The sequence below is a fragment of the Ooceraea biroi genome, chromosome 3 (assembly GCF_003672135.1).
Source record: "Ooceraea biroi isolate clonal line C1 chromosome 3, Obir_v5.4, whole genome shotgun sequence".
In the NCBI taxonomy this organism is placed as follows: domain Eukaryota; kingdom Metazoa; phylum Arthropoda; class Insecta; order Hymenoptera; family Formicidae; genus Ooceraea; species Ooceraea biroi.
The window spans coordinates 4,072,367-4,100,092 of NC_039508.1; the positions used below are offsets into that span (position 1 = coordinate 4,072,367).

Below are 27,726 nucleotides of genomic sequence, written 5' to 3' on the forward strand. Positions count from 1 at the left end.
CCCTCGCGTACATACATACGTACACGATTCCTCGGCTAAATGCCAATGCACCTTGCGATAGGACGGACGACACGGATGCGCGGAGAACGTTGGAGCGCGTGAGGAACCTGAAAGATATCCACAAAGTCTATACTTTTTTAATTTTTGTATTTTAATTTTAATTTAATATTAATTTTAAGGTTTTAAGTTTTGTCATACGCTGAGAAACGCAATTATAATCAAATAATAATCAAATCAAATTATTATCTACATGAAAGTAGGATCGCAAACGCGATAGTAGGATCACCTGCAAGAAACGTACTTGTAGAATACTTGTTAAGATATTAGAACAAGTGTGAGAATTTTGAGCAATCAACTAAAATCAATGCTATTTTTTTACGATACATGTACGACTTAAGCTGACATTACAGCGAAAGGGGTTATAAACTCGTAAAACATACTTTCGGGAGTTTTGAGTTTCTTTTGTACCTTGATTCTTTTGTAAATGTTAAAGAAAGCAACAGGATAGAAGTATTATTTTAGATAAAAAGATCTCTAATGTAGATATAATGTAAATAAATTATAATTACTCAGTAATTAAATCCTCATTATTCCACTTCGATAGACATCAAGTGCAACGAAAGAGGTCGCTAATCGATCATGATGCTTCGATCGATAGAGTGCATATGAATTCTTTTGTAAACAAAATAATGCGATAATTATCTTTGACATTTATCACAATATCGCGTTGTTTGTTTAAACTCCAACGAACGTATTCAACGAACCTATTTGTTTCAAGAAAGTTTAATGACTTTCTACTAATGCGCATGTTCGGGAAATTCAAAATCCGTCCGCGATTGCGCCTAACTTCAAGGCATCTGTTTACTGTCTGTCACGATCTGTCAAACGCCGAGGTCTGGCGAGCGTTTATCGTTGTTTATAATAATTACTTTGCCGATCGACAAATAACCTAAAACAATGTCGGCGATGTTGACTGCTGATTGGTTTCCTCTTGGAAGGGACGTATATTTTCGGTAAGAAGGTCTAAGAAATCTGTGATGCAAAAGTGTGGTTATGTTCGCTAAGAGACTTGATGATTCTCGATGACGCATACCGATTACATTATTGTTGTTGCAGCAAATTCGAGCTGTACCCGATATCTTTCCAGCACGAGATTTCTACCAATAATTTATTAGTAGCGGCTCCTTACGGGGGTTCTATCGCCGTCACGAGAAACCCCAAGAAGCTGGTCAAAGTTCAGGGTGCTAGCAAACCCCTGATATTACTGTACACGTCGTCAGGGAAGTTGACGGCTAAGCTGCAAGTAAGATTTGTAAAACTTAACACGTACAGACACACAAGGACTCGAAAAAATTTAAATCATTTATCGGACATCGATGCCGCTGAAGTGTAAGGTTGCTTAATGCTGTTTGTTTTTGTTCTTGTTCAGTGGAGCAGCGGGCAGTTAATATCATTCGGCTGGTCACAGCAGGAGGAATTGTTATGCGTGCAAGATGACGGCATGGTTCTCATATATGACATGTTTGGAACTTACCAGCATACTTTTAGCATGGGAAACGTAAGTCGGGGATAAAGTACAAATTTTCCTGCTCCAAAGAAATTGTTTTCAAATAATGCTAAATTAACTTCAGATTCGGAGTTTAATTTAACTTTCTCCCTCCAGGCGGCCAAGGATACCAAAGTTATTGATGCAAAATTCTTCACTACGCTGAACAGCACCGGTATAGCTGTTTTAACATCCACCAATCGAATATTCCTGGTGAACAATGTGTCTGAGCCTAAAGTCCGACCGGTTACGGACGTGCCAAGTAAGTATAATGTATTTACTATGGTGTAACATACTCACTATTTTATTTCTTTTTTTTCTTATTTTTATACACATTACTTAACCACACTTTTATTTTTTTATTTCCTATTTATTTTATTTATGATTTATTTTCTTGCATCTAGGATACGGATCAATTGATTGCTGGTGCATGGTACACTGCGACAGAGAGACGCAAGTAATTCTGTCGAACAGAGAGGGAGTGTTTGTGATTCATCAGTCTCATCAGAATACATTTCCACTTGTAAGCATAATATTATATCAATTGCGATATCGTTAATATAATCCATTGATCGAATTTTATCTCGGTTGAAAAGATATTTTCCGTTTGAATTGATCAACCGACGTGCATTCCGTTGTACTTTTAGAACACTCTCTTCAACAATAAGATCAATAACGTGGTAGCGATCGCTGTGTCTGGTAATAATCGGCACATTGCGTTATACGCTGACACTGGACACTTGTACATCGGTTCGATAGACTTCAGAGAGAAATATTGCGAATGCTATACAAACATCAAGGAACCTCTGGCGAATATAGCCTGGTGAGTGTCAACATGATTATTTAGACGAAGCAAATTTAATAAAATACGTATAAATGATAACACGGACAATGCGAACACTTGCAGGTGTGGCACGGAGGCTGTGGTATGCAGCTGGAGCAGCACGATAATGGTAATAGGTCGTACAGCCGAGACGATAGTGTACAATTACGATGGCCCGGTGCACTTGGTCAGCGAGGTGGACGGCGTACGTGTATTGTCGAGCAGCTCCCACGAGATGATACAAAAAGTGCCGAACGTCGTTCAAAGGATATTCAGGATCAATTCAACGGATCCTGCCTCCTACCTGCTGGAAGCGTCCAAGCAGTTTCAGAAGAAGAGCCATAAGGCTGACAGTTACATAGATCTAGTGAAGGACAAGTTGGACTCGGCGATAAGAGCGTGCATCGACGGAGCGAGTCACGAGTTCGACTTCGAGACGCAGAAGATTCTAATGAGGGTAAGTAATTTGATGATCGTATGCAGGCATCTGCTTGAATCTGCCGGGGTTGTAACATCGTCAATGAGTCTTCTCAGGCTGCTAAGTTCGGCAAAGGATTCAGCAAGACTATGGATGCAGAGTATTACGTTCAAATGTGCAGGACTCTGAGAGTCCTGAACGCGGTGAGGCATCCTGCGGTGGGCATTCCGCTAACGTATACGCAGTATCCTTTTTTTAAATATATTTATTATATATTTATATATATTTTTTAAATATATTTAGTTTATGTGCGTCGTGTAAAGATCTTTTACATTTTATACTTGTTTATTCTTGTTGTAACTGTTGTAAATCTCTCTCTGTTCAAATCCTTATCGTAACTAGATTTAATGTTCTCACGAATCAAGTGTTGCTGGACAGGCTGGTAGCACGGCGACATTATTATTTAAGTATACAGATAGCGCGTCACTTGCAACTGCCTGAGATTGACGGCGAAAGTAGAATATTGGCACACTGGGCTTGCTACAAGGTACGACAGATTATTTCTGTAATGAATAATTATAAGAAAATATTTAAAAATATAAATATTTGTAAAAAATCTTTTATAGATATGTTTTTATCTGTATTTTGTAGGTAAAACAGACACAATTAGACAAGGAACAAATAGCAGAGGAAATAGCCGATAAATTAGGATATGCTCCTGGTGTCTCGTACAGCGAAATCGCGAAAAGAGCAGCGGATTGTGGACGAAAGCAGCTGGCTATTAAAGTAAATATATAATTTATATATATATATATATATATAAATAGTATAAAATATATAATTTTTATATATTATTGCATCTCAGTTAATCGACTATGAACCACGTGCGCATCAACAAGTACCACTTCTATTGACGCTTGGCGAGGAGCGAGCCGCCTTGCACAAAGCTGTGGAAAGTGGCAATACAGATTTAGTTTACACCGTCATTCTTCATCTTCGTGAAAATATGACTCTTGGAGATTTTCAGGTAAGCGATGATACAGCTTCTGTTTTATGAGAACAGGTGTGCAAAATTTATATATAATTTTCTAATGGTCTGTATTGCAGATATCTATAATGCACTGTCCCCTAGCAATGGCACTGTACATCAAGTATTGCCAGAGCCATAATCGGGAGACGTTACGTGACATTTATAATCAGTACGATGATTTTCATTCGCAAGCAGTATGGTTTATCACCGAGAGCTATCAGCGAAAGGTAAATAATTTTCGATTGACAAAATAATTTTCGTATTTGTGGGTTAAATTGTTTTTATTTTTCACAATCTATTGAGGCAAATTACCGTACACTGAGAATTTCTAGAACATGATGTCAAGAGACGCGTTGTTGCAATCTGCTCAAGAAAACTTTAAACTGGCTCGAAGTGACACTAACGCATCGTTAACAGAGGAACAGATAAAGTTATTGAAATATCAGAGATCTCTGGAGGACACATTGAACGAGTCCGTCGTGGGCAAGCCCCTACACGATACTGTTAAAATATTACTATTGCGCAATGAATTAAAATTGGCGGACAAATTACGATCGGAGTATAAAATACCAGATCGAAGGTATCTCATCCTTTCACAATTTTAAATGGAATATTACGTGCGTGTGCTGTCTTGTATTATTTAACACAACGTTCTAATACTCTGATAGATATTGGTGGTTGAGGATACAATGTTTAGCTGACCAAGGTCTGTGGAGCGACTTGGAGAAATTCTCGAAAAGTAAAAAGTCGCCCATTGGCTACGAGGTAACTATAAATAGAGAATCCGTATTTTTACATAACTCCATTTATTTATCTGCTATTAAATAATTTAACAAATTTTAGCCATTCATAGACGAATGTCTGAAGTACAACGAAAAGTTGGAGGCAAGAAAATATTTAGCCAGAGTAAAAGATAATCTCAAAGTGAAGTATTTGGTGAAGTTAAAGTGAGTATTTAAATTTTATGCTTCATCTTTTCAAATATATAAGACAATTAAATTTAAATAAATGAGATCTATGAAAGTCTTACATGTATGATTTGATCATTATTATTTTGCAGCATGTTAAATGACGCGGCTCAAACAGCGTTTGATCAAAAGGACAGTTCAGCCCTTACATTTGTGCTGGCGCAATGTGGATCGTCGGACAGACAACTGGTGGACAAGATCAATATGTTCCTAACTGCTCTTAAAAATTAAGATTTATTTATTTTTTCTAAGTTACATTTATGTACATATAATATTCAGGTAATCAAAACAACGCTTGGAAATGTCTAGTGACTTTAACCCTTTGCACTCGACTGTCTCTTCTAAGGGAAAAAGACACGAAAAGACTGCAGGTAATTATTGAGAAAAACTTAAAATGCAAACATAAAATTTGTTCGAACGAATTTCTTGTCTCTGAGTGCGAAGGATTAAGATAAGTTCAGTTTAATGAACATTTAAAACGTGGATATATCGTGATATATTTTGATAAGTAATTACATATCTCGTTTACTTTCGATTAATCGTCATCGATTTGATTCACGCTTTTCATAATCTGTACAAAAATGTGAATGTAAAATATTTGTTGTATAAAATAGTAATATTTATAACTGGTTCTTGTACGTCATGTTTTATAATACCAATATATACATATATATAGTAATATTATATTATGATATTATATCATAAACCTGAGGATTCCATTACCACAAAAAGCCGTTTAAATATGCTATACTGTCGTAACTTATATTGCCGTTCCTCATCTCCGCGGAAAATGCACTTTACGAAATATAATTATAATATATATAATTTATATAATATATATAATAAATATAATTTAAAACAGATAGATCAACTAACTTCATCAGAGCCTATAAACTTTGCGTGCTTCTCAACGAGATCATTTACAATTAATTGTTCAATCTCCTCGCCATTATCTAACTGCTCATCTGTGAGAGACAAGCTGTACTCAGTTTCCTTGCTCACAATTATCACTTGCTGCTTTCGAGTTTGCAACATATTGGCGATTACAAGCTGAAAGAATTTTTATTTCAGATTTAAATATATTTTGCGGAGTGAGAAGAACTATATACATATATGTATTTCAATAATAATGCTTACATTATGATGATACTTGTTGAGAGCAGTCCTCGCTTTAGATATCAGCAAATTTTCATCAGTTTCCAGTTTAAAGGAAATCACAAATGCCTTTGGTACCCATAAACTGACTAACGGAGCTAAAATCTTTGGTACTAAATGAAGAGATATGGTCGGCGGCCCGCTCGAGGGAATCTTGTGAACTGACTAAAGCAGGAGATTCATTAATCAGGCAATAAAATACAATACACTACCGTAATATATAAATTCGCCAAGTATGTTTACCATCTCATTGGAGGGAATGTAAAAATCTGAGACTGCTGCTGCCAAGTATAGAATAGCCCCGTTTCCCAACGGTGCTAGTGCTTGGCAAGCAGATCGCAGCAGCCAGAGATATTCGGAAAGAGTCGTAAAAGTAAGTTGTAATAATTTTCCTTGATCAAGCGCTTCTCTATATTTTCGCAATATCGTTGCCACTTTTTGCGTATATTCCGGTAATACTAAACAAATATAAATGTTTAATTAAATTGATTATATGTGACTATGTGTGTTTACATGTATTCTATGTAATTTACCTGTAATGACAGGGTTCTCGCTATTATCTGACACTTGTAGCAAGTCTAAAAATTTCTGAAACTGCCTCGAGAAAGGTTCTAAGGATTTGATTCTGAAAATAAAAATACGTCTTTTATATTTATATCCACTGTATGATTTTATCAAAATGTATAATTAAAAATATAGTAAATAAATAATAAATTAATACAAATCTGCATAGCACTACCTTCCACATTTATTAAAGAAATATCCAAAAAATAACAACTGACAATATATAGCTAATCTTATTTTATTTTTATATGCAATGTAAAAATATTCGTAATTTAGGATCAATTACCGATGCATAAAAATGACTGCATATCCTTGCTCCAAGAAGTATTCAGCTGAAACGGATCCTCTTGTGCCTGCACTAAAGTTATCGACAAATCTGACAGTGTTGTGTTCCAAAGGTATCGTCGTGCCTCCACTCTGTGACATTTCAGTTAAAATGTTATTTTAACTGATTTAAAAATGAATTATTAAAAGTAGAAGACTTTCATGTGTGCAACGTTGAAGTCTGAAAACTCTTACCGTTACCAACACCACTTTATTGCCCTTCTGCATATGCTGCTTGGCAAATTCTCTCAGTGCACTTTCATTCTGCACCAGATCCTGAGGAGGTGGTTGCTTCGCATAGAATTCTTCCCATGCCGAAACCATTGCGACCACCGTCTCTTTATGGTGATTCGAAGGAACTTGCTACCTGAAAGGAGGAATAACGGAAACCTGTGAAGCCAGCTCAGCACATATATATCCGAATGTGTTACATAATGGAAGCTTAACCCTTTCTTCATATGTTCACCTGCTCCTACAATATTTAGCGTACGATTTAGGGTAACCACTCGCGAGGATGAAGGACTAATGCGGACTAATGATTTATAAATCGACGCACGATGAGAGCGATATTTATAAAAAACAAAAAAAGATGTAGTAAAGACAAAAAGTGATCAAGTACTAACCTCAGCGTCGAGGATCTTCGCAGTTTCCCGTAAACGAAATGATTATTCAGTCTCGAGCATTAATTCAAACTTTTTTTCGACACGCGAGTTGCGTAATAGTATTAAAATAAATCACAGATCACGTAGGGCTTATGTAACGTAAGTATTCATGCGTACATACTTCAATCCTACCTTTCTGTTTAGTCGATTCTCTCTAGGAATTTAACTATCAGCTGGACGTTATCAGCTGACGAAATGACCGGGATGATTAATATTTTTCCCTTGCATATAGAAACGAAATAACACTGGCAATATATTGTATCAGTTATTATTCTTTGGATATTTGAATAAATATATTTAATAAATGAGAAAGGTAGTGCGCCATGTACGTACCATATGCAGAGTTTTATTAATTTATTTATTATATTATTAATTATACATTCGATAAAATCAAGGACAAAACAGCTCTTTCAGCAAACTATGTCACTCATGAATTGCCATGAATAAAACATTGTTTCTACAGCATGAGAGATATGCAAACCATATTCATCTTGCGTGTCAACAATTTTATTACATGGAAATAATTCCTTTATTTAATATTATACATAAGCCTGTGTCGAGCAGGATTATATTACGTTTAACAGTAACGGACTCCTAGAGAACCTAACATTGCTCCACTCTTGTTACTAGTTCACAAGAGTCGTAGCTTAATATTCAGGTGGCTTGGTCTTTGGCGCATTTTCGTCCCAGCTCTTTGTGGTATAGAACTGTAAGAAAGAAGAACGTGAACATGAATTGGAGTTCTTTTGGGTCTAACATTAGTAAAAAAAAGTAATCAAAAGTAATCTGTTCTCTCTTTCTCTCTCTCTCTCTTTATGGTCACCTTGTATTGCTTGTCTTTGTAGTCATTCCATGGCTCAGCCTCTTTTTTATTCCTCCAGGAGACGTCGGGACTACGTAACGCCAGGCGTAACAAGTACAAAGCTGCAGCGGCTCCCCCCAGTCCCATACAGAAGTAAAGTGGGACCAACTGAAACGAGAAAGGGGAGGAAATTGAAAATACTCCGTGCACGCATGTGTCCTGTGCGTATTAAGTGTATGCTCTGAATCCCAAATGCTCACGGCTGGATTCTTTTTTAGGCTACTGAGATTGAGTCCTTGCATTGCGATAACAGTGGTGATCCGTGCCCTTGACGAACCAGACGAACCTCCACCGACATACAGGTGTAACAAGTATCCACGCTCCGTTTTCCCGCAGCACTAGAATGGCGCAATTTAGGATTGATGCGTACTGGCGTCTGCGCGATAAGCACTATCGAATCGCACAATCGCAATTGAGATATGATAAGAGTGCGCCGATATAATCTGGGGAAATTTGATATTTGGCATGGAATTCGGCGGAATTTAATTTAGCATAAAAAAATGGCGCAGAAGGGATCAACGCAAAGCGAAACAAATAACGAAATGCCCAACTATGGTTTTAAGGCTGTTTTGAAGGTACTCGTGCTACCAATCAGATAGCCGTATTAATATCTAAAAGATTACTTAAACTATCTCATTATACGAATGGGCTATAAATACTGTTCTAAAATAATAATTTAATAATGATAAGGTAGATTATATAATGCATCAGATAATGCTTTTATTTTCAAATAAATGTAATGTTGAAAACAAAAAGAATAAAAAATGAGGAAGAACAGTTGAAACTGCGTTACCGGGCAACCTACTTATTTTGCGTTCACACATCTCGCTTCAATTAACGGGATGTCGAGGTACACTCTACTGTATACATACTCTTGTACCTCGTTCGGTTTCCTTGGCCCTTGCTCGACATCATCGTGTGTTGTACTCAATGGCGGTATTTCTCTGGTAAGAGTGAATTTTTCTGCAAATTTTCGGAGACTCGGCTATAAATATAAATGTTGATCTCAGAATTGTGCGAGCGCGCGAGGACGCGCCGGAGTTGAGTCGAGTGGCACTCGTATCATCGTCATGATGACGATGGTGCTCATGTAACAGTCTCAGATACGCCGTCGTCGTCGTTTAACGTGCCCGAGGGGAGCCTTTTGGCTAAATGTCAGGGTACCCGTTCTTATGCCAGCTGCAGAATATCCTACTCCGATGAGCCGCCGTTGAGCGCACGTTGCTACTAGTTTGCACGTTCGCGGTTAACAAGGATGGGCTTCTCCACGAGCCTGCAGGGTCAGGCATCGCACGAGGCGCTGCTGGCTAGGCAGGATGCCGAGATCAAGCTCCTGGAGACGATGCGCAGGTGCATCACGACGAAGGTCAAGTCCGACCGGGAGTATGCCTCTACCATTTCCTCGCTCACCTCGCAAGGGAAGAAGATTGAGCGCAACGAGGAGCTCGTTGGCAGTCTCATATTGCAGGTAGCCTACTTGACGCTTGATTCGCTGTCTCAGGTTTATTCGTTGGGTGTCTGGTTTTTATCTAGAAACATGTATGTTGCTGCAGAGCTGGAGAGACATAATGGACTCGATTGATCAGACGGCGAAGCTAATTAAGCAGCAAGCGGATTCTATTGAGAATATAGTTGTTGAGCAATTAAGTATGTTATATTCGGAGAGAAGAAGAGCCAGGAAGCTCTATCAAGAGGAGCAGACCTGGCTGAACAATCAGTTTCAGCAGGTAAGTGAGATTGGATCTGAACTGCGAACGGAACATATAAGTAATAGCAAAAGTTTAAACAAATTTTGATAAATATCATGTTCACACTTTATTTTTCAATCATTGACTCGCTGTTTAATATTTCCTCTTTTTGCATGCAATTTTCAAGTTGACAGATGATGTGACTAGGAAAAAAATGGAATATCAGAAGAATCTGGAGGTGTATAAATTAATGAGGTCGCGATTCGAAGAGTATTATGTTAAGTGTATGTATTTTCTATCAAAATACTTGCATATTATTAGAAACAAATTGCACATTTGTGTAATAGAAGGATTATTACAGTAATATAATTTCCTTTAGCTGGTAGGGGAGGTCGCAAGTTAGATGAAGTGAGAGAAAAGTATCAGAAAGCATGCAGGAAGCTGCATCTGACACACAATGAATATGTACTACTGCTGGGTGCAGTGACGGAATGCGAACATGATTTGAGAACTTGTTACTTGCCAAGTTTGCTTCATCGGCAACAAGCTATTCACCAAGAATTTATAACTTCATGGTGAGTTATAAATACTTAAATTTTATTGTAAATATTCTTTGTATGATTTGCAACTTGGGCACTAGGAAAAACTTTTATTGTTTGATAAATAAGATCTCTACATTTTTCCTATGTTTTTTTCAATCTGCACACAACTAGAGATGGAGAAGGTAAAACAGTTATAGAAATTAATGGTTATTTTTATACTATAATATTTATAACAATTTTTGCTACTTTCTTTTTTTCTTTTTTTTTTTTTTTAAGGAAAGGAATACTTCAGGATATTGTAAAATACTCAGATTTTACAACAGAGAAATTTCTGGAGATCCATGTACGAGTGCAAAAGGTAGTCGATGGTGTCAAGCCTATCGAAGAATATAGAGATTTCATTGGAAAGCACAAGTATGTATCTAACATTATAGCAACTTTGATTCTTCTTCATAAAAATAATTAATTAATATTCCGTTTTTCTTAATTAATTATTACCATAAGTGAGGGTGGCTTTATGATTAGTGGGATGGCTTTGTTACAAATAGTTAATAATTAATTAAGAAACACGGAATTAATTAATTATAACTGTTTGTCACAAAGTCACCCTACTAGTCACAAAGTTACACCTGCCTACAATATATGAAGTATGCGTCTAAGTGTCACAAATCCTAATGTTAAAATATAGGACGAGGCCAGCATCTCCAATCAGATTCACATTTGATGAGAATCTTGTGGACGACACTTCAGGGAAATTATCACCAAATAAGCTAACTGTAGATAATTTAACCATAGATTGGCTAAGAGGTCGTCTCACGGAGCTTGAGACTTCTCTCAAAACTACACAACAAAATCGACAGAGCCCACAATTTCCGCAAGAGAATAATAGTGATTCTAGGTATGTAATATCGTCAACGATATTAATATCAATTTATAGAATTTCTCGTTTACCGATTATTATTTTTAACAAACGTGTTTTTATGTTCTGCACTCTACTAGAATTTCAATCTTGGATTATTCTCGCGAAAGGGAAGAACTGAGATTACGTTGTCAAGAGAAAAAATTGCAAAGACAAGTGGATGTTATCAGAGGTGCTCTCAACGAATTAGGCTGTGAGGAATTACCGTCAGGTTGCGATCTTTCTATGGAAGGTTCTTTCACTGAATCGTCTACAATTAACAAAGTGAGTAAATATAAAAGAACAATTTCCTTTTTTTTATGTACATTAGATAACGGTACAAAACAGATTTTAATTATAATAAATTTAATAATATATAAATATAAATATAAATTTAATAATATAGTGTTACTGTAGCCCAAATTTTGATATTAACACGTTAAAAATATCGATAGCATAGATTTTTATCGTAATTAATATCCAGAATATTTTCATTAAGAACCAGATTGCCCAAAGTTACAAGTTAGTTAGATTTAGTGGTATTACAGAGGAACACAGTCGCAGACAGTGGTTTGTTCACACTAAGAAGAAATCAGCGATTTATAACAATGTTAAAATCACCTTTCAAATCTTTGCCAGCAATTACCGATTCGAAAAACGGAGTGATTAGAGCAAATAGTGAGGGGCCTACGATCAAAGCAGACAATAATATCCCCCCCGTTGTATGTGCTACACTTCACTTTGTGTGTTGTCTAAGTGCTCATATATGTTTTCTGTAAATTGCAAGACGATGAAACGCTAAATGTTGAATTTTGATTTGCTGTTTTGACTGTGCGAAAATGCGTGATACAAATTTCACATGATGTGACCACAAACACACAAGACGACATAGTATACTTCAGCTGTTTTGTTAAGGTCCAGCGCATTTATATTTTTCTTATCATTATAAACATTAATAAGACTTGCAAACAATTTTATTAACTACGTTTTATGTTAATTTATGAAATCATGATTTACAAGATTTACTATAACTAGAAAATTGCATGAATAATGCATACATTATTTGGTGTACATACTGATAGTGTTGAATATGGTATCTTATCAGCTATGACCAAGCATGAGGAATTTTATGCGTGAAATGAATGTTTAACATTGTTGTTTGATATAGATTTTTATTCATATAACACTGTACCGAGCGTACATATGGTGGTAATTAGAATTGCGCGAAAAGATTGTTGCCCATTTTACTATAAATATTTATTCTCACGGATTAAATTTATCTTTAGGCACCATTGCGTGTAACTTCGCATTTAACTAACAATCAAAAAACTAATGGGAACGGCGGTCTCACGGAAGAGGAATGGTTCCACGGGGTCCTACCGCGAGAAGAAGTTGTACGATTACTCGTCAACGAAGGAGATTTTTTAGTACGCGAAACGATGAGGAATGACGAGTGTCAAATAGTTTTGTCCGTTTGCTGGGACGGACACAAGCATTTTATCGTGCAGACCACGCCAGAGGTAAGATACACGCCGTGCGTGTAATACGTAATACAATAAATTTGAAATAATATTACAATATCTGAATTTGCGATTCGCGCGTAGAATTCATCATTTATTTATCATTAATTGTTACTTGTGACGAATAAATTCTGTTGAAACGTATTATCGTAGGGGCACTACAGATTCGAGGGACCTACGTTCCCGTCCATTCAAGAATTGATCAAGCATCAATGGTTGTCTGGCTTGCCGGTGACTAGTCGATCTGGTGCTATTCTGAAGACGCCGATCCTGCGCGAGCGGTGGGAGCTCAATAACGATGATGTCATCCTTTTGGAGAAAATAGGCCGAGTGAGTAAGCTGATAATAGATATTCCCGGTGTTTTACGCCGCGATGTAATAACGGCGATAACGACGCGATGTTCGCAGGGGAATTTCGGCGATGTTTATAAAGCACAACTGAAGACTGGCAAGACCGAGGTGGCGGTGAAAACATGCAAGGTGACTCTGCCGGACGAGCAGAAGCGCAAGTTTCTACAAGAGGGGAGAATATTGAAGCAGTACGATCATCCGAACATAGTCAAATTGATCGGTATCTGCGTGCAGAAGCAGCCGATCATGATCGTGATGGAACTGGTACCTGGTAAGCCGATCAATCTTTTCCAGAGAGTAGTGTTGTACAACCGCTTCACGCGGAGAAACCGTTAACACAAATACCTAATATTGCGAAAAAGAAGGATTGAAATTGGGCGAATGCACGAACTGTGATTAATATCTGCGATAATATCGGTAACTTTAGGTGGTTCGTTACTTACCTATTTACGGAAGAACGCTGGTACGATAACGCAGCGGGAGCAACTGCGTATGTGTAAGGACGCCGCAGCTGGAATGAGCTACCTGGAATCGAAATATTGCATCCATAGAGATTTAGCCGCTCGCAATTGCCTCGTGGGTAAATAAACTGTATTTTCATTGTTCAGTGATCATAAAAATCGACGATGATTGGCGTGTAAGATATAATGCCGAATGCGATATTTCCTTCAGGATACGAATGCATAGTCAAAATCTCCGACTTTGGGATGTCCAGAGAGGAGGAAGAGTACATAGTTTCGGATGGCATGAAACAGATTCCTATCAAGTGGACCGCGCCGGAGGCCTTGAATTTTGGTAGACTTTTTGCACATTTTCATAATACCACAAATATTTTATTTTATATTATTAATACGTTATTAATGTTAATGTGCAACTGTAGGTAAATACACGTCGCTTTGCGACATATGGAGTTACGGAATTCTGATATGGGAGATATTCTCCAAAGGCGGTAATCCGTACAGCGGAATGTCCAACTCGCAGGCACGTGAAAAGATAGACGCAGGTGCGAGAGCAAATAAAAAAAAAGTTGATAAATATTTGTTACGGCGCAATATCAATATATATATATATATATATTCTAATTTATAATTTTGTAAATTGTTAATTTGTGTTAGGATATCGAATGCCAGCTCCGGACGAGACACCCGAAGAGATATATCGATTAATGCTACGGTGTTGGGAATACGAGCCGGAGAAACGGCCACATTTCGAGCAGATATACACCGTGGTCGAGACATTATCTCAAGCGTATCTATAAGTATTATGTTGAGAGTATTTTACAGACACGAAACAGTATAAATTGTTGCTCTAGCTTCTTGACATTTATTTTGTACATTTGCATGTTCCGAAATCCTAATGATAATGGATGTATAAAAGGATATTGGAGCTTTACGACTTATATAAAATGCTCGCAACCAAATCATATTTTATCCCATCAATACGTATCTACATACATTTGTTGTACATACCAGTTTGAAACGCGTACTGCTGATTGCCATTATGCCGTTGCGAAATAGCGCCAACGTGAATGCCATTGTCTTACATTTTGCCGATTTCTTTAGAAATTATTCTATTTCTCCGTCCATACAATTCAATTCGCCGTGATGCTATTCTCCGCTCCCTCTTATAGTATTTGAACATAAATATTTTTTTTATTGTTATGTATTTGTATGACGTAACGTGTAGGCTTTATTTATTTATTCAGCTCTATCGTCATCATTTATATCTTTTTCCTTAACATTTTATGTGTACATCTTAGGATACGTACGATATGATGCAACAACGAGCGTCATACGTGTATTAAATTTTATAGTCACATTATTGTTCGATTATATCTTGTACTTGTGTATTTATTGTAAATTTGTCATTTTTCACAGAAATCAGAAACATAGTGAAAACATCAAAGATCTTGTACATATAAAGTATACGCAACTATGATTCTATAAATTTTGTAATTTTTATTAGCAAGGAATTTCCTTTCCCAGCATTTTATATTTTAATACAATCTGAACACATTTAAACAGCAATACATTTATTTAATACTTCCTGGTCAATTATCAAGATTGTTACATATTCAATTATAAATACTAAAATCAATAATTATACTTGTATAAATTAAATCCAATTTCATAAGTATATTTGTAATACTTTTGAGTATTGAGATCGATTGAATATTATTGATATATACTTAATATCAATTTCAATCGATATTGTAAACTTCTCTTGTATGTGTATACAAACACATGCAGAATAGGAATTGAATAACCCACGAATGCTGAAAGATTTGTAGCATAGAATCTCACTGGACGAAAATATGAGAGAAAAAGCTATGTTACTGATTTTAAGTCTTCTGAGAATACTCTTCTTATATAAACTGTTGAAAGAAGAAGCTAGAATTAAGAATCATGTAATCTAATATCTCGAGTGTAAGACCTTTCCTCTAACGATAATCTTATGTTCATTATCGCTGTGCAATATACAATTAAGTTGTAAATAAAAGTTAGACACGTATTTTTTACTCTTAATGTATGAAATGTTTAAAATGTTTAAATACTGTTACTTTCAACACTCTTCCAAAGTTAATAATTCAAAGTTCTTTTAATTTAGATGTCTTCCTTGTTTTCTGTTTAAATGGCAGCAATGTTATATAATATATTGCACGCGATTGCACAGTTTTTGTTCGATAGATTATATTAGGTTGTTCGGAAAGTTCGTTTCAAGTTCATTTCGCACGCTCCGCATTTCTATGTAATCTGTAAGAGAGCGAGGGCGCTCCAGATGATTTTTGTTGATACTTGACATGAAAGACATTCGTTTCCGTTATGCAAATACTCAATATATTGCTGTGTAATAAATTAATAAAGATTATATATATTAGTCTTTTTTTATAAAAGTATAACATTTCGACAATTTTAATTTTAGCATTTATTTAGAAAGAGAATAAGAAACACTTTATCAACAAGTAACATATCTCTATGTATTACTATGTTATATCGTGAAATTTAGAAATTTACAAATAAAATTTAGAAATTTCACATATATTAGTGTATTTGTGTGAAAAAAATTCCGAATTATAAATACAATTTTATGAGTTCGTCACTAACAGCTGACGGCGTCAGAATTCCTAAGTCGGTGAACAACAAACTGATGTAGTGAGGCGGAGTATAGTCCACTAATGGATGCTCCTTCTTCAGATCATTACTTAGAGTACTGGATGTATACTGCAAAATGTAACAATGTATGAGAGTTCCGTAACGTAAATTATTGCTTTGTCTTGTGGGCTGGACGTTTCTTGTCGTTTTGATTTCGATGTTTCATGAGTGATAAGAACTTTAACTTGATGGTTTTAACCCGGAAATCCAAACTCGATTGGAAGCAATAATATATATAATTTTATGCAGACATATTAGAGCTATTTAGTAAATCAGAATACTTACTTATTAGTTACGTAAACGTGTGATAATTTACCTTAAATTCGTTAGGCAGGTCTACCTGGTTCAAGGGATAGATCCTTGCGAATTTGAAACTCTCTGTCAATACGTAAAATGGTTTCTTCATCTCTTTCGCACATATGGCCATTGTATACGTGCCTATCTGTAAAGGCAATAAATGTTTTTTTCAATTTTGGGGAACTTGCTTTACCGTCAAGTTGTTGCTACATACTTTGTTGATCACACCGCCACTTTCTGCGACACCCTCAGCTCCTACCATCACCATATCCACTTGTTCCATCACATATCCCACTGCAGAGTCCAAGATCATCGTACACGATATTCCTAGTTTCGTTAAGTTCCTGCACATCTCTTCACTGTTTGAAAGAGACAAAACACAAGTTACAGCTAATCATTGGTTCGGTGCCCATTAGCGATGACAATTTTTTGCCTAATTTCCTGTGATGTCACATTTTTGAGAAAAATAGCTGGCGACGAGTGGTCTGAATCACCCTGTACAAAACTGTTTTCGTTACAAAAGAGATTCATACGTACCCGATATTGTCAGGCGAAGATGATGTCACGTATACCTCGAATATTTTATTGTTTGCGGCTGCTTCCTTCATTGCTTGCAGCACAACTCTCGATTTGGAGTGTGTAAGTATAGTCTGGAAGGATGATGCAATATATGACAACGAGCGAGTGTCGGGAAAACAATTTGGAGATACTTTTTGATTCTAGTTTTTTTATATAAAACTGCTCTTACCGAACCATCTGTAATAAAATGTTCCGCTACTTTAGCTACTTTCCCTCGCGCTGCAACTAGTTTCTCATAGAATATCTTGCCTCTGTCTAACATGATTCCTTTGCACTCTGCAAATGACTGATTCAAAGTGCGATAGTAAGTAAATTCAAAATACACGATTGAAGTGCAAAATAAAAATTTAAAGAATAAATCTAGCTTGAGGAAGAAACAAAAGAAGGAGTCTAGATACCAAAGTATTCTTACAGGAGTATCCAATGTCGCTAGTGTGATGAAACGGAGGAACAATTCACTGCCGGAGGCAATTGCGGTGACGGGAGTTTCTGTGGATCTCATAGCATCGATTGCATCTTGCAAGCAACCCCGGAGTTCCTGAACTGTTTCTGCTACAAAGAGAGTATCGGGTTTTTAAATATTTGTGATGATGATCAATTTGCTCAATGATACGTACAACATATTGTAGTCGAAATGATACTTACATTTCGAGTGTTCCAGTACTTTTAATAAAGTACGAATTGCAGCCATCCCAGCGGACACGTCCTTCTCATTTTTAATGATATCGTTAAAGTATTGACGGATTTCTGCAAGATATATTACCGAGTTGTGTTAACCTCTTAAGAAAACACGTTGCATTATTAGGTAAATCCGTATTTCAGATGATCTTTCGATTGAACACGTACCTCTCCTATCCATTGCTACGATTTGTCAAATTTGCATGTAACTGGTTGTTCCGATAATTAATAAATAGATAATATGTCAAATTTTGCTCTTTAGGTTAACACACTCTCCATCCCTCGTTCTCTCAATACTATCCATTTGTAATCGTTGTCAAACTACTAACCTAACCTAACCGTCGCGAAATAATCTGTCAGATGGATGTCCTGATAATTATGATTTCGTACGACTTGTAGAACTGTCAAAAGTGTCACGTACATACAAAACACACTTTCCGTGAGTTAATTATTGCTTTTAGTTAAGACAAATCAGACAAAAAAATGGATGACAAATCTGGCCATGGCAAAGAGGACGATAACGATGCTGACGTAGAATCCAAAGTAGGTTAATAAAATGTTTGCTGAAAATATGTGAATATTTTAACAAACTCGTAAACATTTGAGGCTTCATATAAAAAATTTACGTCTATGCATTTGCAGGCGATATTAAGGAAAAAGCTGCAGGTAAAGTCTGACGCGCTCGTGGTGTTGAGCCAAGAGTTGAATCAATATAAAATACAGCGAGATCAATTTAAATTGATGGCTGAAAAAATACAGGAAAGATTTTTGCACTTGAAGAAGCAGATGTGTGATACGAAGGAGTCGAACAAGTACGTCGCAATGCAAATCAAATGGAACAAGAATATCCTATCTTGTGATCTCTTTTATTAAGTAATAAATATGTTCTGCAGGTGTGACAGTTTAGAGAATAATTTTAGAACATTAGATCTATTGACGGAAGCACGGGAACAGAACAAATGCCTGAGGCTACAAGTTGAAACGTTGAGGCAAAGGCTGATGGACGCAGAGGGCGATATAAAGGCATTACGTACGAATAATAATCATAACAATCGGGTTTCGGTTGACCAAGAGGCTCAGCTTGCACCAGCGATGCATCAGAGAGAGGAGATGATAGAGCAACTAGAGAAATTAAATTTAAGGGTAAGTATATAAACAGTTAATAATTATAGCAATTACAATAAATACATTGATACATTAATTGTTACACAGACCACGCACCACTAGTGGAAGATTAATTAGATGCTTGAATTTGAAGTTTAGAATTATTACATGACATTGCTCATTTATTTAATAATTTCCCTCTATTTCCATTGTAGTGTTCACAGTTGCAAACGGATCTGCAGACCGTGCTCGATGAGAAGCATGAATTGGAAGTAGAAAGAGACGCGTTCAAGTGTAAAGCGCATCGTCTGAATCATGAACTGTCTAAAGCTCTAAGTGCTTCCAAACCAGTTGACCTGGACGCACTTATCAATGAGAATAGGTAACCAACGAACGAGCAATTAGTTTGGAGGTATACATTTTCTGGTCTGCTTTATAGGGCAAATTTTGCTTCAGGTATCTACAAGAGAGACTGCAACAATTGCTCGAGGAAAAGGAACTCACGCGTCAATCGTTGTCGAAATATAAGGTAGTTCAAAGAATTATGAACATTCTTTCGAATTTGTAATCGTTAATTTTTGCAGAGCATGCTGGACAGCAAAAGGGCTAAGGGGGCCATGAAGTTGGGAGTCAATTCCGCGGCTGGAACGGTGATGACTCACAAGCAGGGTAAGATTCGTGCTGCGTATATAGTTCGTAACACTTCGCTATGCCAGAAATTGTTAACGCGAGACTGTTTCTCTCCGTTTCTAGTGGAACAACTTCTTCAGGAGAGTTCTTACATTCCGCCTCAGAAATCTGCCGCTGCTGTCACCGATTTACGATGTCTTTGCACAGCCCTGTTGGAGGCGTTGAATGACAAGACTTTAGCTCTGGCGCACCAGAAGAAGGCGAACAAGTAAAGAATTCATTGCGACTTGCGTAGATGTCGGAGATTTTGCAAGGTAATTTATACGTTGTGTACGTTGTTTGCAGAATATTGGCGTTGAGGATTTGCGAATTGGACAGTGCGATACAATCACCAACCATGAAGCTCTTGGAAGGATACACGAGCGCCAATATTGATTCGAAATGTGAGCTATCATTATGCAAGATATACTATTTAATTATATTAATTAATAAATTGAAATAAATGATTCTATTTAATTAATTAATTTTTAATAATTTAATTATATATATTATATTATGTATTATATTATATATTATTTACACATACACCATATAATATATATAATTAATATATGTATTATTATATAATATTACTATCATACTTATCCTTTGCAGGTGATAATGAGTTAAACGATTTGGATCACGCAGTTAATGGTAATACGGATAGCATCGAGGAGAACAGTATCATAACAGATGAGAACAATGTGCATTGTAGCTCGTCACCCGAGAGTCAAGTTATGCAGCAGTTGCAATCGATACAAATGAGTCTTCCAAAGAATCTAGGAGTCTTGGTCCAAAAGGCGTTAAACAATTTGAAGGATAAGGACAAACAAAAAATATGAAATTAAAAGTGTACATGTAAAAAGATGCACGTGCCTCTGTACACACGACGCGTGTGTATAAAGCATATTTCTGGGTTGGGGCAATCTCTAATCAACACGGTTCATTGAACGACTCAGATAGCAGACAGAGAGTCTAAAACGAATTCACTTGCCATGTCACTAATTCCGAGTTCAGTTTCGGATGCAAAAAGAATAGAAAAAATGTTATGGAGCGTAAAAGAATTCTTTTTGCATCTGAAAATGAACTCGGAATTTGTGACATAGACAAGAATCCTTTTTGAACTCTCCGTGCTATCTGGGAATTAGTCTTCGTAAATCTAGTCTTTATGAGTTATATTTAAGAAGCAGCAAACTCTATTATGAGTGCCAGCAAATTATTAAATCGATATTTTTGTCAAGAGAAGTCGCGGTTAGAGATGATTTTATCGTGAAAGATTTTCTTCATGATTTATGAAGAACATTTAGTTACGCGACATCATTTGTTGTCAACAAATTAATGGACATATCGCTTATGTGTAACTGCAGCATTGCAATACGTAATGAATTGACAGTAGAACAATTACGATAGAGCTCACGTTGAATACTTGGAATGCTATATCCATCCTTCATGTATTTGACGTAAGTGCTATTTATTTTATTTCTATTAACTATAAATTGAAGAGATAAATTTGTCAGATGATTTACGCCGTATGTACATTTAATGATGTGTGTGTATTATTAGATATTGTTACATTCTATATAATTACAAAATTCTAATTACATACGTTACATAAATATATAGTATGATAATAATTTATTGACAAGTTATTCATTTGAATATACACATGATCACGCTAATGCGTTGCCGCAAAAACATGGATAGTTGTTAAATGTTTCTGTACCTTATGCACACGTTTAAGGAGTACGACTGTACATTTATCGACACAATAAAAAACGATTGTAAGAAAACTGCGAAAGAGCGTATATATTACACATCTTGGTGTCGTTTAAAATCCTGTTGAATGTTTACTATGTTCTCGAACGTGTGTCGTAAATATTATTTAACATTTTTCAGAATTGAAGATAACATATGGTATAAAAGATAGATAACGTGAGGCACATACGTGTTACAAATCTATATATATGTATATCAATGTATGTTCTGGCACGTAACACAGTAGAATATCCCAGTGTCATCAACTCTGACACAATACAAATTTTTCATGATAAGTCACAAGAAGCAGACCAATTAGAAAATGGAATCGAGAACATCTTAAAATTCATAATCTCGAAATTCGTTCAATCTTTCATTAAAAGATTCTAATATGTTTCAATTCATCGATCTCTTACAGGAAATCTATTATTTTTATATTTTATATTTATATTTTTTATATTTTTTTAAATAGATTTATGTGCATGTCTTGTTTTTCAGGATACGAGCGCTGCATTATATAATGTTGCTGTACGATTTCGTAGTTACTTTATGTTACTTTTAATCCAATCGGTGTATTCGGAGACGCGCGTGTACACGCCAGGATAGCCGGGCTCGCCGCACTTATTGCCAAACGAGACGATACCGATCTGCGTCCATCGCTCATCGATTCGCAGCATCAACGGTCCACCCGAGTCGCCTTGGCACGCGTCCTTGCCACCCTGGGTATAACCGGCGCACAAGAAGTTGCTGGTAATCGGCTGAAAGTAAGCCGCGTTGCAGTCTTCGTTCCTCCACACCGGTAGGACCGCCTGCCGTTGAACGGTGCTCTCTTTCCCACCTGTTACATCATCAAAAAGCATTAAAAGCATCGAAAAAATGAGAGAGAAAGAAATTACACGGAAATTTAAGATAAAGAATCACCATAATACGTAGTGCCCCAGCCGACCACGGTTGGTCTGGTGCCGGCGAGTTGCATGCGAGAACGCACTTGCGGCAAGCATATCGGTATCACGTATGGCGATCTTCTTACGGGCCTCGTGAGCTCGAGAACGGCAATGTCGTTGTAAAATCCAACGCGTGAGAACTTGGGGTGCGCATGAATCTCCCGTACGGCATAGGTCTCCGGCGATGAGGGCTCATCGTCCCTCTCCAAGTCAATGTCGCCGAGACGTACGGTGAACTGACGAGCGGCGAAACTAGTCAATCAGAAATTATTAATATTTTATATTAGAAATTATTTAAATATTATATATCTTGTTGTATACAAGACTGTGCGAATTAAGTTTTCTTTATTATTTGTTAAAAGGAATTTTTGTAATCAGTAGATGGTCACTTACGGTCGCTGTCGTTGATCCCGCGTACAATGAGCAGCGGTGAGGATGTGGCGCGGTCCTATCAACGATCCACCGCACCAGAATTCTGTTCGTCGGGAACCGTGAAGGAAGATTGCCGCCATCCAGGGCCAGCGACCGGGTAATGCTTCCTCGCCTCCGACCACCCGATACTTCCCTGAATTTCTCACTCCGCACTCTATACAGATCAGTATTTTTCACTTTAAAACATATAGTTTTTAAATAAGCAATATTAAATATCGAGAAGTACCGTCATCATCCTGAATGAAATTATTGTCGATCGTCCCAATCGTTTCGTAGCCACTTGTATTATTGGCCAGTATGTCTGGCGATGGAACGTGCGTTGTAGGCCTCACTGTCGAGGATACCACCGGATACAACGGTATCGGGCGTGGCGTAAGGGGTTTCGTGGGTCGAATCGGCGGTCGTGTAGGATGTCCACCGTGGTCGATCCCAGAACCACTTCCCCCGGTTATACTGCAACATCCCATTCGCGCTAGTTTCTTTTATTTATTTCGCCATAAATAAGGTATCTTCCGTAGCTTAATTCCTCTTAAAATTTGTTAAATGGACGGTCACGTGGGAAATAATATGAATTCGAGGCTTACATGGGGATCGAGGGATTGCCGACTTTGTCCACTGGACAGCAAACTCCTGGTACGAACAGACTCTTGAAGCACAACGACTGCCTCAGTTTCGTGAGGTCGAGTAACAGTTGCGGACAGTTGCTGAGATCCTGGCACTTTCCGGGTCCACCTTCAGCCGTTGTGCACGTGGACGGAGTAGATTCCTTATCTCTGTTCGTAAGTTCTTCTGTGGATTGTTGTTGCTGTTGTTGCTGCTGAACCGGTGGCGTCTGCGTTGAGGATGCGATTGTTTGTCGCAGTGGTAGCGCTACGCCGCGCACTAAAGGCGCAATGCTGTCCGTCACGTTACGGCCTGAAAAGCAATAACTTTTTCAATATCGAGGAACATGTGCTAGTAATTAATTCAACAAGTAGAAAATTAAATCAACAAATAGAATCATTGTGTATAAATTAATCGAGGGAATTAAATGTTTATTCAGCTATTACCTAAAATATTCTTAGAGATGGTGTACAGTGCGGAGGGCAGCTCTTTCGGCGGATAATTCGAGATCTCGACACCCCTCGTCATGTTGACAATATAGTTGCCCACGGTGTTCAAAGCGCCCAGGGTTTCACTTATAGTTGTCAAAGGATCGCTCTGCTCTTGTTCCACCACCTTCACCAGCTGCGTGTAAGGGCGCACCTGCGTGTCCCGGCGGTATAACGGTCTGTCCGACCTGCTCGGTCCAGTGTCCCAGGAGTGCGACCACCCTCTCGTTGGCGAGATGTAGGCGTTTCGGTATCCGTACGCTGCGCGACATTGCCTCATATAAGTTAGAAGCTTCACCCAGTGAAAAGAAATTGTGCGGGAAAAGTACAAGGGATGATCCTTGCTACGGTAAACAGCTGACGAGGAAGCGCGAGGTGTTTCATACATGCTGCTTGGTGATTCGTCATCGTCATCGCGGGCAACGAGTTTTCCAAAAGGCACTCTCGGAGTTGCGTAATCTAATTCATCATCGTTAGAAACGCCGCTCAGGAGTGACGTAATCGCGATTATCTCGATAAATCGTGGTCACGTTCTCATTCGCGCTCCACTTTCATTCACGAGGATATCGGGATGCGTTGAATGGGTTTCAACTGCCGTGATAACGATGACGGATGAGAGATCGCAGAGTCTGATCGAACCGAATCGAATTGTACATGCATTGCAAGTGATGTTTACGCTAAGTACTGTTTACCGGGTTTACGAAAAAGGTACTTACGGTAACTGCGGTAATGCACGACATCTTCGGTATACGGGACGGAGCCGGTGAATAGACTCCATATTATGCACAAGTCTGAAACGCGAATACGTCGTTACGTGAATTACAGGGATTCTTCTATATATGAACGGCACGGAATTATATATTCCGCATTATTCGTATTAACGGGAATGTGAATTAAATTGTCGAGCCAATAGTTCAAGAAGTTTAGTTTAATAATTAATCCGCTGAGAGAGATGAGTAGTTTTAATTTAATTCTAAAAAATTTAACATAATTTTAATTTTACTATTTTTTCTAATTTAATTTTTATTTAATTCTATAAAATTTAATTTAATTTTAATTTTACTATTTTTTACTCTAATGCTACTTGGTCGCCTGGTTTTCCCGTAGTCCACTTTGCGCAATCATTTATCATCGGTATATCCTTGCCGTAACACGTGCGTAATAAACGGTGTTACGCAACATGAAAACGCGTGCCGGGACAAACCCGGCTTTCCACTTTTCCTAGAATTCGTCGAAATTTCGAACGCGGATGTTGGCCTGAGATCTGCGTCACTTGGTTTCACAGGGATAAACGTCAAAAGGAACTCTCGATGGCAGTCAGCCACGCGCGAAAACGCACGAAGAGACTTTCTAAAGCGGAGGAAAAGGAATATTCATAAAGCACGCATTTGACCGCAAGCGTATTCGTGCTCGTCACGAGAGACACGAACGTTTATTAAGCGCGGAATTAAAAATGTATGGCTAGCAGGAGAGATTTCGCTGACAACAAGAAGAGTGCCGAGGTGTTCGCAGGTGTTCCTGTGATTAATACCGTAATTACGTGCGAGAACTCTTCATTAGAGCTCGGCCCGACACCAGTTCGTCGCACGAGTCTCGCCGGGGGGCTCGTCACGTTTCGTTCTTGCCAGTCGTTCCTCTCGTTGTTAATTAGGTGAAATTAAGTGGAGCATTAAGTATTGTTGTATCCCACAGAATTGTCCTCGAAAAGAGATGCTAATTCGTTGTCTCGAGGCCTAGCACTATTATCGGACAGTTTCTCGATTCGGACGCGGTTCCGGGTTTTAAACCGAGTCATGCCCGATGAATAGAGTATCTCCACCTGTCTCTGATCGACCACGAAAGCATAAGTCTTGCTGAAAAAAAAAGAAAAGAAAATAACGCTTGAACAATCAGCCAGCCGCTTGTTAAAGGCTCATCAAAGAAGCGGCCGAAGTCACAATCGTGCGCACAGTATGCGTATATGTAACACGTATGTGTGTGACCCAATTGAGGAGGAATACTTTTTGGAAGATGCTAGTCGCAGGTGCTAAAAATACATCTCGGCTTCCTCTGATCCTCGAGGGGCCCCCCAAAGTCCGGGATCGGGATCGCGGGCCAAGGCCGTGCGTAATTACAAAATTACGTGTCCTGGAAGTAGGATTTTTCGGAACTGGTTGCGGCCACCTCGTGCATCGGACGGTGCTTCTCTTCATCGACGGTGAAAGTTGCCCGGCGAGAAAGTGTGCCTTTCTTCTTCCGTTCACTGATACATCGAGGAGAGGAGAGGAGAAGCTTCATCCGTTGGCGATTCTCTCGGAAAGACGGGGACGAGAGTAGGAGCGTCGTTCCTCGGGTAATTGTTGCGTGATGTCCTGAGTTCCGGGGAAATCCGATCGTAAACACCGCGGCGAGACTCTCCTGAAGATGAATTCTTGCTTCGCCGTTTTGGAATTCCCAAGTTTAGTTATTAGATGATTTTTTAAAAATTCTCTCGTTGCAGATTGAGACTAGAAAATTTGGAAAAGAGAACAGAGGAGATGACTAAGGAGAGATTTCACCGACGACGAGAACAATGTCGAGCTAGTATCAATCTGCATTTGAAAGAAAGCTAAGACTCTGTCTAGTTAAAGCTATGTTTCTGTCCAGAGACAGAAAAATCGAAGGACTCTTACTCATGGATCATTTTTATCCCAGCTGCAAGTGTTACAAGGACGGCCCTAATCTATTTCATTGTTTTCAGAATTAAATTGGCTACTGAATTACAAGATATGGCATTTTGTTAGCATTGATTTGCATTTGAAGGAAGACTATGATTCTGAGCTAGGAAAGTCAAAGGATTTATTGCTCTGGGATCAACGCCTCTTTATCCCAGCTGCAAACGTTACAAGGACACTTTTGATAATGTGTATCAGGATTAGTTGGATGTTTCGCAGCATGCGGGTCGAAGGACGTTAAAATTGCAGCGTGAATTGCATTGTATTGCATCAACAGACCGTCCGGCTTTTACTCTGCAATTTGTAATATTGTTACATCTCTTGTTGCGATTACTAGGTGGATTATGACTTTCTTCACGTGCTGTTAGTCTCGGAATTAAAATTTTATTAGTCATGATTATCCTAGTCATGATATATGATTAGGATAATTATATTAGCGGAGATACTTTAAAGTTCTACGAAGAAAGTGTACTTTAGCAGTTTCACGCGTCGTGAGCCTCGACAATTAATGTCCAGATTTACTGTTACCGCGTAAGGTAGACACGATTGATACGCGATTCTGATTTGCCTTCGGCTTTTCGTGTTTCACCGATCGGCCGCAGAGAAAATGTGAAAACGCGAAAAGCAAAAAAAGCTCGGACTACATCCAGCAAATTGCACGAGTGGAAACGAACGTGCATGCAAATTTGCGCTTTTAAGAGCTGAGTCATGCGGACAACCGAACTTGTCGGCATTAAATGAGTTTAATAGATATATCTAAATATATATCTGTACACATATAGTTTTTAAGTGCTGTTTCAAATTATTAGACGTCTTTTTCGTGAAGAATTCAATCTTTAAACAAAGTAAAGCAACAAATACACCAACACAGATTTCGAGACGAGTAATAAAATGTTAACAAGCGAAACTTAATGGACCGCCTACGAATAAAAACGTGTTACGACGAGTGACCACTTCCGCATTTTTGCCGAGAAAAGATTA

At 37.9% G+C, this 27,726-nt stretch overlaps 7 protein-coding genes across 16 annotated transcripts; 3 read left to right on the forward strand and 4 right to left on the reverse strand.

The window, feature by feature from the left end:
• The first annotated feature begins 834 nt into the window (after nucleotides 1-834).
• LOC105285710 (vacuolar protein sorting-associated protein 16 homolog) lies at nucleotides 835-5,413 on the forward strand. Its single transcript, XM_026968335.1, has 16 exons — nucleotides 835-1,013; nucleotides 1,117-1,303; nucleotides 1,430-1,558; nucleotides 1,664-1,808; nucleotides 1,951-2,069; nucleotides 2,194-2,369; nucleotides 2,454-2,826; nucleotides 2,904-3,031; nucleotides 3,190-3,334; nucleotides 3,439-3,573; nucleotides 3,653-3,814; nucleotides 3,895-4,044; nucleotides 4,150-4,397; nucleotides 4,486-4,582; nucleotides 4,661-4,764; nucleotides 4,878-5,413. Exons 1-16 carry the CDS (start codon nucleotides 958-960, stop codon nucleotides 5,014-5,016), a joined length of 2,493 nt encoding a protein of 830 aa, XP_026824136.1. The 5' UTR covers nucleotides 835-957; the 3' UTR covers nucleotides 5,017-5,413.
• On the reverse strand, nucleotides 5,027-7,744 carry LOC105285709 (phosphopantothenate--cysteine ligase). 5 transcript variants are annotated; one of them, XM_011350099.2, is made up of 7 exons: nucleotides 7,452-7,616; nucleotides 7,024-7,195; nucleotides 6,791-6,921; nucleotides 6,474-6,565; nucleotides 6,184-6,398; nucleotides 5,923-6,105; nucleotides 5,027-5,835 (listed from the first exon to the last, which is right to left on the reverse strand). In XM_011350099.2, the coding sequence occupies exons 2-7, from the start codon at nucleotides 7,150-7,152 to the stop codon at nucleotides 5,653-5,655; spliced, it is 933 nt and encodes a 310-aa protein (XP_011348401.1). In that variant the 5' UTR covers nucleotides 7,153-7,195; nucleotides 7,452-7,616; the 3' UTR covers nucleotides 5,027-5,652. The 5 variants fall into 5 exon arrangements, with proteins under 5 accessions (XP_011348401.1, XP_011348405.1, XP_011348402.1 ...); XM_011350103.3 differs by lacking the exon at nucleotides 7,452-7,616 and adding an exon at nucleotides 7,295-7,437; XM_011350100.3 differs by lacking the exon at nucleotides 7,452-7,616 and adding an exon at nucleotides 7,276-7,437.
• A 154-nt stretch (nucleotides 7,745-7,898) lies between these two features.
• Nucleotides 7,899-8,717, reverse strand: LOC105285708 (cytochrome c oxidase subunit NDUFA4). Its single transcript, XM_011350097.3, has 3 exons — nucleotides 8,553-8,717; nucleotides 8,314-8,460; nucleotides 7,899-8,197 (listed from the first exon to the last, which is right to left on the reverse strand). The coding sequence occupies exons 1-3, from the start codon at nucleotides 8,592-8,594 to the stop codon at nucleotides 8,138-8,140; spliced, it is 249 nt and encodes an 82-aa protein (XP_011348399.1). The 5' UTR covers nucleotides 8,595-8,717; the 3' UTR covers nucleotides 7,899-8,137.
• Nucleotides 8,718-9,215: 498 nt separating this feature from the next.
• Nucleotides 9,216-15,880, forward strand: LOC105285706 (tyrosine-protein kinase Fer). Of its 6 annotated transcripts, XM_011350090.3 has the most exons (16): nucleotides 9,216-9,299; nucleotides 9,363-9,820; nucleotides 9,906-10,079; nucleotides 10,228-10,324; nucleotides 10,420-10,615; nucleotides 10,859-10,996; nucleotides 11,271-11,480; nucleotides 11,582-11,765; nucleotides 12,029-12,202; nucleotides 12,767-13,000; nucleotides 13,154-13,330; nucleotides 13,409-13,622; nucleotides 13,779-13,931; nucleotides 14,024-14,146; nucleotides 14,232-14,354; nucleotides 14,467-15,880. In XM_011350090.3, the coding sequence occupies exons 2-16, from the start codon at nucleotides 9,608-9,610 to the stop codon at nucleotides 14,607-14,609; spliced, it is 2,553 nt and encodes an 850-aa protein (XP_011348392.1). In that variant the 5' UTR covers nucleotides 9,216-9,299; nucleotides 9,363-9,607; the 3' UTR covers nucleotides 14,610-15,880. The 6 variants fall into 6 exon arrangements, 5 of the variants coding, with proteins under 5 accessions (XP_011348392.1, XP_011348391.1, XP_011348393.1 ...); XM_011350089.3 differs by having other exon boundaries at nucleotides 9,250-9,820; XM_011350093.3 differs by lacking the exon at nucleotides 9,216-9,299 and having other exon boundaries at nucleotides 9,698-9,820; nucleotides 9,886-10,079.
• A 386-nt stretch (nucleotides 15,881-16,266) lies between these two features.
• LOC105285707 (translation initiation factor eIF-2B subunit alpha) lies at nucleotides 16,267-18,362 on the reverse strand. The gene is made up of 8 exons (XM_011350096.2): nucleotides 18,226-18,362; nucleotides 18,025-18,126; nucleotides 17,792-17,931; nucleotides 17,549-17,665; nucleotides 17,338-17,450; nucleotides 17,015-17,159; nucleotides 16,820-16,945; nucleotides 16,267-16,572 (listed from the first exon to the last, which is right to left on the reverse strand). Exons 1-8 carry the CDS (start codon nucleotides 18,236-18,238, stop codon nucleotides 16,423-16,425), a joined length of 906 nt encoding a protein of 301 aa, XP_011348398.2. The 5' UTR covers nucleotides 18,239-18,362; the 3' UTR covers nucleotides 16,267-16,422.
• A 97-nt stretch (nucleotides 18,363-18,459) lies between these two features.
• LOC105285705 (coiled-coil domain-containing protein 149) lies at nucleotides 18,460-21,615 on the forward strand. The gene is made up of 9 exons (XM_011350088.2): nucleotides 18,460-18,600; nucleotides 18,700-18,869; nucleotides 18,951-19,200; nucleotides 19,377-19,543; nucleotides 19,618-19,690; nucleotides 19,746-19,830; nucleotides 19,915-20,059; nucleotides 20,137-20,234; nucleotides 20,446-21,615. The coding sequence occupies exons 1-9, from the start codon at nucleotides 18,541-18,543 to the stop codon at nucleotides 20,670-20,672; spliced, it is 1,275 nt and encodes a 424-aa protein (XP_011348390.1). The 5' UTR covers nucleotides 18,460-18,540; the 3' UTR covers nucleotides 20,673-21,615.
• On the reverse strand, nucleotides 21,356-25,053 carry LOC105285724 (proclotting enzyme). Its single transcript, XM_026968336.1, has 6 exons — nucleotides 24,011-25,053; nucleotides 23,546-23,876; nucleotides 23,188-23,414; nucleotides 22,923-23,115; nucleotides 22,507-22,781; nucleotides 21,356-22,423 (listed from the first exon to the last, which is right to left on the reverse strand). Exons 1-6 carry the CDS (start codon nucleotides 24,438-24,440, stop codon nucleotides 22,128-22,130), a joined length of 1,752 nt encoding a protein of 583 aa, XP_026824137.1. The 5' UTR covers nucleotides 24,441-25,053; the 3' UTR covers nucleotides 21,356-22,127.
• Between the last annotated feature and the right edge of the window lie 2,673 nt (nucleotides 25,054-27,726).

What these genes read in the sequence shown, in the direction of transcription:
- LOC105285710 (XM_026968335.1), top strand. Translation starts at nt 958, where the DNA reads ATGTCGGCGATGTTGACTGCTGATTGGTTTCCTCTTGGAAGGGACGTA. An exon ending in ATACTTTTAGCATGGGAAAC is followed by an intron (nt 1,559 to 1,663) that starts GTAAGTCGGGGA and finishes TTCTCCCTCCAG; the next exon opens with GCGGCCAAGGATACCAAAGT. An exon ending in CCTCTGGCGAATATAGCCTG is followed by an intron (nt 2,370 to 2,453) that starts GTGAGTGTCAAC and finishes GAACACTTGCAG; the next exon opens with GTGTGGCACGGAGGCTGTGG.
- LOC105285709 (XM_011350099.2), bottom strand. Translation starts at nt 7,152, where the DNA reads ATGGTTTCGGCATGGGAAGAATTCTATGCGAAGCAACCACCTCCTCAG. An exon ending in GCAGTCATTTTTATGCATCG is followed by an intron (nt 6,566 to 6,790) that starts GTAATTGATCCT and finishes TTTTATTTTCAG; the next exon opens with AATCAAATCCTTAGAACCTT. An exon ending in CGAGAACCCTGTCATTACAG is followed by an intron (nt 6,399 to 6,473) that starts GTAAATTACATA and finishes ATATTTGTTTAG; the next exon opens with TATTACCGGAATATACGCAA.
- LOC105285708 (XM_011350097.3), bottom strand. Translation starts at nt 8,594, where the DNA reads ATGCAAGGACTCAATCTCAGTAGCCTAAAAAAGAATCCAGCC. An exon ending in GCCTAAAAAAGAATCCAGCC is followed by an intron (nt 8,461 to 8,552) that starts GTGAGCATTTGG and finishes TTCTCGTTTCAG; the next exon opens with TTGGTCCCACTTTACTTCTG. An exon ending in ACAAAGACAAGCAATACAAG is followed by an intron (nt 8,198 to 8,313) that starts GTGACCATAAAG and finishes TCTTTCTTACAG; the next exon opens with TTCTATACCACAAAGAGCTG.
- LOC105285706 (XM_011350090.3), top strand. Translation starts at nt 9,608, where the DNA reads ATGGGCTTCTCCACGAGCCTGCAGGGTCAGGCATCGCACGAGGCGCTG. An exon ending in ACAATAATATCCCCCCCGTT is followed by an intron (nt 12,203 to 12,766) that starts GTATGTGCTACA and finishes ATTTATCTTTAG; the next exon opens with GCACCATTGCGTGTAACTTC. An exon ending in ACGTGAAAAGATAGACGCAG is followed by an intron (nt 14,355 to 14,466) that starts GTGCGAGAGCAA and finishes AATTTGTGTTAG; the next exon opens with GATATCGAATGCCAGCTCCG.
- LOC105285707 (XM_011350096.2), bottom strand. An exon ending in TCTTCGCCTGACAATATCGG is followed by an intron (nt 17,160 to 17,337) that starts GTACGTATGAAT and finishes TCTTTCAAACAG; the next exon opens with TGAAGAGATGTGCAGGAACT. An exon ending in ACCTGCCTAACGAATTTAAG is followed by an intron (nt 16,573 to 16,819) that starts GTAAATTATCAC and finishes TACATTTTGCAG; the next exon opens with TATACATCCAGTACTCTAAG.
- LOC105285705 (XM_011350088.2), top strand. Translation starts at nt 18,541, where the DNA reads ATGGATGACAAATCTGGCCATGGCAAAGAGGACGATAACGATGCTGAC. An exon ending in GATACGAAGGAGTCGAACAA is followed by an intron (nt 18,870 to 18,950) that starts GTACGTCGCAAT and finishes TATGTTCTGCAG; the next exon opens with GTGTGACAGTTTAGAGAATA. An exon ending in GGTGATGACTCACAAGCAGG is followed by an intron (nt 19,831 to 19,914) that starts GTAAGATTCGTG and finishes CTCCGTTTCTAG; the next exon opens with TGGAACAACTTCTTCAGGAG.
- LOC105285724 (XM_026968336.1), bottom strand. Translation starts at nt 24,440, where the DNA reads ATGTATGAAACACCTCGCGCTTCCTCGTCAGCTGTTTACCGTAGCAAG. An exon ending in TTTCATTCAGGATGATGACG is followed by an intron (nt 23,116 to 23,187) that starts GTACTTCTCGAT and finishes TGATCTGTATAG; the next exon opens with AGTGCGGAGTGAGAAATTCA. An exon ending in CTGGGGCACTACGTATTATG is followed by an intron (nt 22,424 to 22,506) that starts GTGATTCTTTAT and finishes ATGATGTAACAG; the next exon opens with GTGGGAAAGAGAGCACCGTT.